General features: G+C 41.9%; 2 protein-coding genes across 3 annotated transcripts; both read left to right on the forward strand.

Annotated features, from left to right (window-relative positions):
- Window positions 1-59: 59 nt before the first annotated feature.
- LOC6587303 (peroxidase) lies at window positions 60-4479 on the forward strand. Its single transcript, XM_002014150.2, has 11 exons — window positions 60-346; window positions 1366-1474; window positions 1728-2058; window positions 2115-2298; window positions 2427-2611; window positions 2676-3259; window positions 3311-3458; window positions 3512-3679; window positions 3772-3889; window positions 3947-4115; window positions 4311-4479. The coding sequence occupies exons 1-11, from the start codon at window positions 259-261 to the stop codon at window positions 4342-4344; spliced, it is 2118 nt and encodes a 705-aa protein (XP_002014186.1). The 5' UTR covers window positions 60-258; the 3' UTR covers window positions 4345-4479.
- Window positions 4480-5251: 772 nt separating this feature from the next.
- Window positions 5252-9664, forward strand: LOC6587307 (epidermal growth factor receptor kinase substrate 8). 2 transcript variants are annotated; one of them, XM_002014151.2, is made up of 7 exons: window positions 5252-5413; window positions 6131-6524; window positions 6595-6639; window positions 7518-8399; window positions 8473-8854; window positions 8937-9277; window positions 9352-9664. In XM_002014151.2, the coding sequence occupies exons 2-7, from the start codon at window positions 6132-6134 to the stop codon at window positions 9457-9459; spliced, it is 2151 nt and encodes a 716-aa protein (XP_002014187.1). In that variant the 5' UTR covers window positions 5252-5413; window position 6131; the 3' UTR covers window positions 9460-9664. The 2 variants fall into 2 exon arrangements, with proteins under 2 accessions (XP_002014187.1, XP_026840633.1); XM_026984832.1 differs by lacking the exon at window positions 5252-5413 and adding an exon at window positions 5957-6015.
- The last annotated feature ends 1844 nt before the right edge of the window (window positions 9665-11508 follow it).

The raw sequence follows: 11508 nt of genomic DNA on the forward strand, positions 1-11508 counted from the left end.
TAGAAATTTTCATGTATTCAGTAGTCGTCTATGAGCTGCTCTCAACCGTTGACGTCCCAATCAAGTTATCAGAACAGCTCTGAGTAGCTTCTTCTGAAACGCAGTTCGCGCTACTTCCTTATCAGTCACTTGCTACGTGACTTAAATTACATTTATATATGTGTTGATCCGCGTTTATGTAGGCGCATCTGTGAATCACATAAAATCCCATTTTTGTTTTTAAGGAATCCATATTCTCAAACAAAGAACAGCAGTGAAATGTGCCTAATCATCTACCTTTGCATGCTGACTGTTGTAATAGGCACGTCAGCATCTTCTTTGACTAATCGGTTGGAGCTCACACATCGTAAGTCCAAGAACTTGAGAAACATTATCAAAAACGATTTCTGAAACCCAAAAAGCTTTAATATTGTAAAGTGTATGTTTAGTATTCTAGAACTTAAACTTCTCTAGTCTTTAAAATATATGTAAAATGTAATATATTTACTTTGTATTCGATTAATCAATTAATACTATAAAATAATACAAAAAGCAAAATAAGGGACTTCGACCCTATAGGTGTACTACATTCGAACTTAGGTCTTACTTTGATGATTTCTGTGACGCTTATTAAGAAAATTTACAAACTACATTTTTGTAAAGTTATACTAGCCGATGCTAACTTTGATGCGAAGTACAAGTTTCGAGCAAACGAAGGAAAATATTCCAATAAAAGGTTAAGCCGAAAAAGAACTTCCTCAGTTTATCAATTGAACTGATTGCTAATGATCAAGTATTCTTCGTTCGTGTCAATTCTGTAAACAAAGATCTATGTAAGTATCTCAGTTCCACTTAAAACAGATTCACACATGGGAATGAAGTCGGCTCTCCTGACGTGTTAAATTTGACATGAGGTCGTGACTGAAAATGTGCGATGAGTTGAAATCTGTACAAGATGGAATTTTCTTTATGAAAGCGGTACAATTTTCATACCACAAAAAACATACAAACAAAAAACAAAACGAGTTGTTATATCTTTATAATATTTCCTATTTATCACCGGTCTACATCTGAAATACAAAACTGTACTCAAATTCACTTAGCGCGTTTTAATACACGTATTAGACAAATTCTAAATCCATTCGTACGTATTCTATTCTTAAAAGGAGATCATTTATCATTTAATTTATGGAAGGAATACTCTGCACTAGAACATAATTCTAACATTCTGAATCCGCTTAACCGCGTTTTTTTTTTAATTTTTCTCTTGCACTTAGTTCACTTAGGAAAATAGGTGCATGGCTATTATAATTTACAGGTTGATTTACAATATCAAATTACAAGCCGAAACCTATGTTATAATATGTTCGAGTCTTAATTTTTTAGCACGACAAGCTCTAAGGCCGGATGTACAAGCGCACTTAGACGGGCTTTCATCGGAAAAATGGCAGGAGCTCGTAAGTTCAGGCTTGGACTCGATCAACAGACAAAAAAGGTTCGTAAAAATGCATACGATATTTAATCAGCTAAATACGATTTTTTCTACATACCCTGACCGAGACGGCTGGCTGGCCCTGTCACCAGAATCGCTATCAAATAACTGTGATAGTTCCCAAAGATAATACAATATTTCCAACAATTTATATGTTAACCAGAAACTTGGAACGCACAGAAAGGGCATCTTAAATCCATTGATATCACTCAAGGGTGTAATAATAAATACGTCAATTCTCGACTTGTCATTTCAGACTGGAGGAAAATCTTCTCAGATCAGATATTACTGTCCGAAACGGAAGTCTCTCACATGTGCAGCTTCTGGACACATTGCCCAACAACGCATCAAAGGAAGACAGCGAAATTGCCCTAAAGATCCTCAAGTCTAGTCTGTTCGTCTATAACACCCAGTGTCTGCCCCATGAGATTGAAGGTGACGAGTGTCGAACATATCTGGAAAACAAGCCACTCCCTGAAGGAAGCGTTCTTCGATCCGAATGTCTTAAGCTGCTGAAAAGCAAAAGGTACGGTCATCATGCATACAGGAGGCTGCTTGTCCACCACTACAAGAACGGATTCTATGAGGTACGTTTTAAAAGTTGGATAGCAATGGGTTCACTTATAGACTTTGATGCTCCCAGATTTTTACCGAGGATCGATTGCCGGCTGCATGGTCTATTAGTATGGGACTTTATGAACCCGACAACATTCAGAAGGTGAAACAGAAGGCGCGCGACCAAGCAAATGGAGACCTTAATTTGGGAATAGCGCAATGGGCGCAGTTTGTGGAACACGATCTTAGCAAGCCCGTTTCACAATCTATGAGTAAGTTAATACCAAGGGCAATTTGCCATATTTTATAGTCAACTTCTTAGTCTAATTCTAGACGGAAGAATTTACAAGTTTCAACATAATCTAAAGAGTATTTCATTTGAGGATTTATATTTTCGCAGGCAATGGATCTCCGATAGAGTGTTGTAACCGTGATCAAAATAAACTTCAACCAAGACACAATCATCCGGCCTGTGCGCCAATTATATCCCAGGTCAGCGGGAATTACGGCAGGCCAAACTGTCTAAATTATGTAAGGAGCGCCCTTGCGGTCGGACCGACTTGCAACTTTGGCGGCGCTGAACAGGTGGGTACACTTAGATCCTTGGCTCGCATGTATGATTGATGTTTTAATTTCTATCCGCCAATAGCTAAACCAGGCCACAGCATACTTGGATTTGTCCCAACTATATGGCTTCACGCCTATAGCCGAGAGGAAGATGAGAACATTCGTTCGCGGAACACTGAAGTCAACATCCAATGGTTCACACCTAAATGACCTTCTGCCAATGACCGCCGATACGGACGACGAGGGACACTCGTTCTGTGCATGGGGGGCAAGTGCAAATGCAACATGTTTTGCGGCAGGCGACTCTCGGGTTAACAGCAATCCTTACTCCATATTGGTTTACACAATCTTCATGCGCAACCATAACCGCCTTGCCGCCGAGCTGCTGGTGCGAAATCCAGACTGGAGCGATGAGCAGCTTTTTCAGTCGGCCAAGACCGTGAATGTGGATATCTACCGACGCGTGATCATGAGGGAGTGGCTGCCGGAAGTGCTCGGATCGCGACTGGCCTCAGAGGTACTGGCTACGTCTCCACCAATCAGTCGCCAAAACGCTCCTGAGATATCTAACGAGTTCGGAGTGGCTGCCAGCCGCTTCTACTTCTCGATGCTACCCAACGAGCTCCATAACCTGGTCAAAAATGGTGACGATGACTATGTTCGAAAGTAAGTTGCTTCACTATATGACTGACTGCGTTACAAATCTTTCATTTTCAGCAAAGTGCTGCCTCCAACTAACCTTTTCGTGCTGAAAGATGAAATTTTCAGACCCCGACTTCAGTACACGGCAAAAAAGCTAGACGAAATCCTTTATAGTGTACTCAATCAGCGTGCCATGAAAATGGATTCCTCATATGCGGGTGATGTAAGGTATAATTTCTCAATCGATGCAACGCTCTAAGCATTGTCGCTTTGCAGGTCGTTTGGCACGAGAGCACGAAACCAACACATGCTGATATTCTAGCCTTCGATGTTCAGCGAGGCAGGGACCACGGTCTCCAACCCTATTATAAATACTTGGAACTGTGCAGCCACATTAAACAAGTGACAGACTGGAGTGATTTCGAACAATTTATACCCAAAAATGTAGGACTTTTTGTCTATTATTTGTCAAAGGACATATGTTGCAACCCATAGTAACCCCTATAGTAAAAAATCAATCTACTGTTCATTGAAAGGTGTTGGATAAGCTAAAAAACATATATGCTAGCTGGACTGACGTGGACCTAATTGTGGGCGGTATTGCAGAGCGGCCTTTGAACGGAACTGTCGGTGCCACCTTCAGCTGCATACTTTGTAAGCTATCATATAATCCTTTGTTTTTTTACTTTAATCCATGAGTTCTCATTTAAGCCGAGCAATTTGCGAAGGTGCACCAGCGACATCTGCAAGAACCAGATCTCCCGCCCTGGGCCGCTTCGTTGTTGGAGGAGTATCGTTACATGAACGGGAGCAAGCTCTTGTGCCTCAACTCTGAATTGAGGGCCACGCCGCAGAACATCTTCCAGTTGCCTTCCGCAAGGTCAGTGTATGGTGACTTCGCGCTGCTCAAGGGGCTCACTATAGCAGCGCCTTTGTCACCTGTTTTATGAGCTGAGTCATAGCATTATGCGAACTTTGATTTAATTTGATATCTACTTGAGTACCCTTGTGATAAGCTGGCCTGCAGTAATTACCTACGCCTAATAATAGACTTTCTTTCTTTTTTTCTTCACAGCAATCTACTGATCGATTGCGACAATGTGGTCTAACGGATGGCACAAAAAGAGTTGCCCCCGAGCATCCGGATGATTTAAGATGTTGTTACTAAGCTCGTATAATCATGAACTATGTATTTTGATACTTTTAATGGACCTATACGTATGAAACAGGACCTATATCTAAAATCTAAGGTCATACTTCCATATTTCAATTGTTAGCTTTTCAGGCCCATTTTTTTAATATGTTGTGGGTTTTTTTTTAAAACAATACGAGTAGTAAAAATTTACAGAATAATTTGCAAGATCTCAACAAACATGCCTGAAAAGTTGTCATAAGACAATGTTCATATGCTAGAAAATGTCGAGATGGAAAGCTGTTATATGAATGATTAATACTGAAAATTCGCATATTGAATTCTTCAGATATATATGTGTTTATTTTTGAACACTAATGGAAGATATGGCTTTTACTAATCAATTAAAATACGTTGATTTATATGTATTGAAAATATACCATGTTTTATACAGACGGGGGTGCAGACCTTTCTGTCTTTTTGAAGATATGCTACAAATGTTTAAAAGGAATTCGTAGAAGCGATTTCTAACACCAACACCTGCTTATCTAACACTGACTCGTTGATTGGGTGCTTTGGGTTTCGGGGACGACTGCTGACCGTTTGATGCGATCACCTTGTGCGGCCGATACTGGGACCCACATCCAACAGAAATATCAAACGGCGAGCTCTCCGTGGTTGTAGGCAAATACACAGCTATTTCTGTTATTTTTCAGCAGGAACGGTCGGAGCTGATAAGATTGCCAATAGTGCCAATGTGTATCAAGCGATACACAACACAATCGCGGCACAAGCGAACGCAGAGATAAAACGTACTTTTGCTTTTGCCCTAGCTGGTCTCGAATCTCGAACATACACACAACTGAAGCAATTTCAGGCAATCAATTAATATACGGGACGGTGTGCATGGGAGCCAGCTGATATTACGGCGAAGCGTTGGTGTGGGCCCTGCCGTTACCAGTTAGTTTGAGTTTGAATTTGATTCGCAGCGGGTCGAAAGTGGAAGTTTGGCCAGGAGCATCGTAGAAAATCGTGTGAAGCACAAGGTAACCAACTGCTCGTCTCGCGTTCCAGTACTCGTATCTTGACTCGTAAATCAAGATCCAGAGTATTGGCCGAAGACCGCTTTGACCCAGCAAACCGCTTTTTGCGATACCATTGTTTGCTTAGTATCTTGAGGATCTGATGTCATACCAGTAGAAGCAATAAATCTGCAGCTTTTACTAATTGGACCATAATCACAATAACAAAACTATGACGATTTACTACTTCTTTTCGGGTCTTTATGTAATTTGCTTTCATTAAAGATTGCTTCATGCGCCAGGAATTTCCTGGCGAGTGTGATAGCGGCAAATGTATAGCAATTCAGCAAGGTACAAAGCCATTCGAGAAGGTGGTGCTGAGTTTCTCTTATCTAATCGGAGCACAAGTGAACCATATGAATATACCCTTCAATATGTGCAGAGTATATACATACATATGTTGTATATACTCATGTATATATAAATAAGCTAGCAAAGAGCGATCTTTCATTTACAATAGCTCCTCTTAAGCTTTGATTTCGCATTGCATTGTCGCACTTCGGCGAAATGGTCAAAGCAGGCTACAGAACCTTGAAATATTTCCGGCCCATATCACTTATGAATGGGTAAATATCCAAAAAGATAGGCATGCAGTTATAATATAATAGAGAATATACATATAAGTGGCTTACTCAGCCTGTGCATTTCATTGGAATCTACATTCTATTGTATTTTCTACAGGATGCCACGTAACGGCTATGAAAATGGAGTCCCATCCAAGGCTCTTCCGAATGAGGACTATGATGAGATAAAGCCTACCTATGCATTGGAGCACTTAGCCACTTTTAAGCTCAAAAATGAGGCGGAAACGAAGCAGCCAAAGGAGAAGATGAAACTGCTTATTGAACTGGACAAGACGGGGGGCATTTGGCCTCACAAGATGTTTATGAGCTTCAACGGCCAGTGGCTAGTGATGCTAGACAGCGAAATGAAGGAGATTGAGAACTTCCCTGGCAGCCTGATCACGGAACCCACAGCGTTTATTAGCGAGGATCCGCAGGAGGCATACAACAACATTTTGATATTTTCGGTTCCTGGTATCTCGCTAGGCAATACGGAGATGCACATTTTTCAGGTGAGCACTGATCGTCCTAGAACGTCCGTCGAATCTCTTAATAATCTTTCATATTCCGCATCTGCTTAAGGTGGCTGATGTCAGCTCTGTAAACTTGGTGGAAGATCTGCGAACGGTAAGCATAGTACGCTCTGACAGTCGACATTTTCTTAAAAGGACATTTTCCTATTGCCAAACGGATTTCTCATCTGAGATGTTCCCATTCATATCCATGGAATTACATTTATACTGTTGTATCTTCTTTATGGTGCGCTGATCAGATTATTGTCATGAGCGACATCCACCATAACTTTACCATTTCTTTCTTGGCTGCCATCTAATGATTCCACAATGGTTTCATCAATGGGTTTAAGGATATCTCTCCTGTCCAAATTAATGCAATTACAATGCAATTACAATGCAGACTTCTTGACTAGTTTTATAATACTATTTATTCCGTCCTTAATACATTTGTTCCACAAATAACTGTATCTGTATCATTCCTATTTGATCACAAATTGTGCTTTAACAGCTATATATCCGCAACAGTTAATAAAGCTAAGGGTGTATTAGCGTTCATCATACCCCGCCCCTAACCAACCGATCTAGGCTACATCTAGGCAGGTCACTTTATTGCACCATCGCAGAATATGTATTGGGGTAATGTTCGTGCACACGCTCCATCTCGGAAATGTGGACTCCTAGACTTCTTTGGATCAGAGTGACTTTGCGGTTCCATTTGGACCTACCCGTTCTTTTCGGCCTATCCGCTTACTCGTATGTAGGTCCAACTGCGCCCAGCATAACCGGCCATAATTATAATTCCCTTTTCCATACCTTATCCCCTGAACTACCCTTTAGATTATAGCACTTAATATTTACAATCCCCTGAAAGAACTTAGCAAATTTGTAAAATCTTTTGATCCTCCTCCTGTGTATTAATCGTTAGTTCTTTTAGTATCTTAAACCATTACTAGCAGATAATTGTTAATTAAATAAATAAATAAATTGTAGCTGAGCAAAGGTACGCCCGTCTCGATCGACCGTAACAAAACACCCATTCGCTTGCCCAAGCCTGACCGACCCGTTAACCAGCAACCCAAGGACCAGTACGGAATTGCGGCGGCCGTGGCCGGGATTGCTGCCGAGAAGAATGCGCTGGATCGCGAGCAAACCGAACGGGACGTCCAGGTGATTAATCATTGCTTTGAGGACATTGAGCGGTTCATGGCGAGGCTCCACTACGCGGCCGAGGCTCTAACCGAGCTCAAGTTGCGCAAGGAGCAGCACAATCCCCACGGAGAAGGTCTGCTCGTACTGCGGTCGCGTCCACCCATTGAAAGCGAGTTCCACGACATCCTGGCCAAAGTGAAGCTAGCTCTTATTTACTCTGTCAAGCTGCAAAACCACTTCACAAAGAGCTCGGATCCGATCCACAATGTTTTCATTTCTCTTCAAACCATTGTGACTGTCTGCAACGACATCTATGTAGACGCCAATTTGCCAGAAGGCGTCGTTAATCCGCTGCTGCGTCGCGAAACTATTGCGTTCCTCAGCGGGACGTTGGACTCCAACGAGAAGCAGTTGTGGCACAGTCTGGGACCCAACTGGACGGTGCCGAAAGATCAGTTTAAGGACCACAAGAGCTCGTACCACCCTATTTTCTACGACGACTGGTCGCCGGACTGGGTTGTGGACGAGGAGGTGCAGTACCTTGCGCCCGCACTAAAGAAAACATCAACGCCCTCACCGATACCCCTGCCTCCGAGTCCGGGTGGTAATCGCACCTGGCTGAATCGTTTAGAAAGCCGCAATGTTAAGATCGCGGAGGTCGCGTACAACAAGTCGGCTACCAACGACAAGGAGCTGAAAGTAACAAAAGGCGAATACTTGGAGGTATGCAATTGAATACCCCTTAGTTTTACCTCAGTCTATGTGAGTCAACAAACTCCTGCAACGCCGTTCACAGATAATTGATGACTCCCGCAATTGGTGGAAGGCTCGCAACTCCTACGGAAGTATTGGATACGTGCCTAACACCGTGCTTACGCCGTATAACTTTGAGCACGGCGTTAATTCGAACGGCCGCGACTCAGAGTCATTGGCCTCTTTGTCGCTGCAGGAGAACGAGTCTAGTGAAGCCAACAATCCCGTGTACCGCAATACCATGGCCTTATATGCGCCACCAACAGACCTGGAGCAGCAAGCGGGCAGCGTCAAGGTAATGCCGCGATCGTATTCCATGCCCAATGTTCCCGTTCCCCCACCAATGCCGCCGGCGGGAGAAAGCCAGCCCACCACTCCAAGTGGCACCCTAAAGCGCAACATGGCCGCGGCAGGAGCACTGGCAGGTAAGCCCTAATATAAACATTCCGTTCTCCTAGCATTTACTTAAAGTCAGTGCTCTGTCTCTGTCTCTGTCTCGCCTTCCAGCGATGCGTGCTCGCAACGACTGCGATGCCGCTGATGAGGCCTACATGATGCAGGACGATGTGAACGATGAACTGCGCCTTATGCTGCAGCAGAGGCAGCGTCGTAAGGACCTCGAAATCCTGAAGACTCCGGAAATCTTCATTACCCAGCACTCCAAGCCCAGAGAGGTGGAGGAATGGCTGCGAGGCAAGGGCTTCTCCGATAATATAATCAAGCGTCTGCACTCCCTCAGCGGCGAGGAGATCTTCGCTCTCTCACCTCACACCATCGAAAGCTACTTCGGGCAGCGAGAGAGTCGCCGTCTGATATCGCAGATCGTGCTGCAGAAGAATTTCTGCGAGGTGAGCATGTCCGCCACTCCCGCCCCCTCTGAGCCCACCTTATTCAGTATTCTTCTCTGTCCATTCCATTGCAGTACAAAACCATTCGCTCGTCAGAGCTATCTGCCAAGCTGGCTCGTGCTCGTCAAAAGGCTGACCAATCCAACGGCAATGGCAACGTCAACCCCAACGAAGTCTTCTAATATTGCCATACATAGTTGTTTTGATTGGAATAGCCTTGGTGCACAGCGAAAGTAACCTGATCCGGTGCTCAGAAACGCTCTAGACGTGCCATTTATTTATTTATGCATAGCAAACTTCCATCTACTTTTAAAAATCAATGTTTATTAAAAACCATTAAAATATTTTAGAACAAAAATGCATTAAAGATAACTTTGTCCATCCAAAGTTGAGTGAGTTTATAAAAACTTCACCTGCATACATATATATGTACGTATGTAGGCACATATTTACACACCTACCAGTATCTATCTATCTGTATTTTTACACCATCATCATCCTTGGAGAAGCATCTATGTAGTTAGCCTGCGCTTTTAAGCAGTCTTCGTGAAACATTGTAAATATGGACATACATATGTATCTATGTATGTACGGAAGTCTCAACCGACAGAATGGAATTGCTATTTAGTGTTCCATTCAAAACAATCGGTCAACTCAGTCTGGTACTGAAGATGCTCGCAATTCGCTTTGAGCTGCACAGTTTTCCAACAAACCTCCAACAGTTTAAAAACCGGATGATTGATCTGCAGCAACTAATTAATAAACAAAATAAATAATATACGTATGTGTATTTAATACTTTAATTAAATATTAGTTTAAAAATACGGGAAGTATTTTTCATAATTTTCTTGTCTGTATGTACATATAATATAAGAAAACAATATTTTTTTTCATAGTTTTTTCAAAGCTTTATTTAAATAATGAAAAATATTTAAACGAGCCGGAACTTTTTATACATATGCATGTATTTTTGTATGCACTGGTATTCATATTCCGTTCATGTTCGGCTTATGTTCGGAACTTTTATCATTACAGGAATATAATGAAAACCGGTTTCTAAAGTAATTAGTCACTCGTTTTGCATTTTGTTGACCCAGATGGGACAATCGGCGGAGTTTGTTCTGTTCACTATATACATACAAATATACATACATACATACATACATACATAGAAGTCTTACCCGACTATCCTGGTTTTTTATTTGCATTGTATTTTTGCATTTTGTATCTATTAATCGTAACAGGCAGAAGCAAGCGTGAAGTACCATATGTAAATGTATATGTATGTTTGATGATATATGTATGTATATGTGATATGGGAATAGTTAGATCTGGGAAACTGAAGTACTTATTTTGTCTGTGCATAATTTTGTGCCCCCTTCCGTCCGCCGAGTTCTCACAGACCTGAAGAGCTCATATTTAAACAAGACACACTTTTATTTTGGAAGAATAGGCTGACTGTGAGTAATTTAAAAAAATTACATTTGAAAAGTGAATGGGTTTAAAGAAAAGCTGTTCAAACTTTCATCAAAAAATTGTCAGCCTTACTTTATTAAATTTGATTTAGAAGGAAGTGTTGCTCGAGGAATGCGATGCTTCTCATGCAAGCAGTTTGCCACTCATCTGTCTAAGCAAAAAGATACGCTCTCTGGTCGCTGATTCACTTGGGAATGGGCTAAGTCGCATGTTTCAAGGCTCAACCGGTTGCCAGAACACATGTAGGTATCTGAAGTATAAAATCGGCATTTGGCATGTCAAGAAAGAGAGAGTTATTCGAGTTTGTCCAGTTGCAGCCGCGCTGCTGTTCAATTGTTTTCTGGGATCTGTGGTAGGCTTGCCAATTATAACGAATTAATTTGTAATTGCGCGCTTTTTGCCAAAATTCATTTTCAGCGTTCAATCCGGTCCACAGGTTATTCAGGGTTTAATAAATGATCAAATTGATTCAATTACTATCAAATTTATTTTTACCGACTGAAACAAGTTGCGAGTGCTATACCAGATTTCTTACCTAACGTTGCGACGCCAAATATGTCTTTAGTAATTGTTTGCTTGTGACTTAAAAAAAAAAACAAGGTAGGCAAACAGTACTTTGCATCCCATCTGGCATCCCAGCATCGATATAGCCATACTGTAGCCGTGATGTACAGTCGTAACAGTTCTTGGATCTCGGCGTTTTTAAGATCTGCAAGAACCAAATTTGGTTTACTTCTGGGATGATAAACTTTCAC

Source organism: Drosophila persimilis, unplaced genomic scaffold (genome assembly GCF_003286085.1).
Source record: "Drosophila persimilis strain 14011-0111.01,24,50 unplaced genomic scaffold, DperRS2 tig00000000-arrow-pilon, whole genome shotgun sequence".
NCBI classification, from domain to species: Eukaryota; Metazoa; Arthropoda; class Insecta; order Diptera; family Drosophilidae; genus Drosophila; species Drosophila persimilis.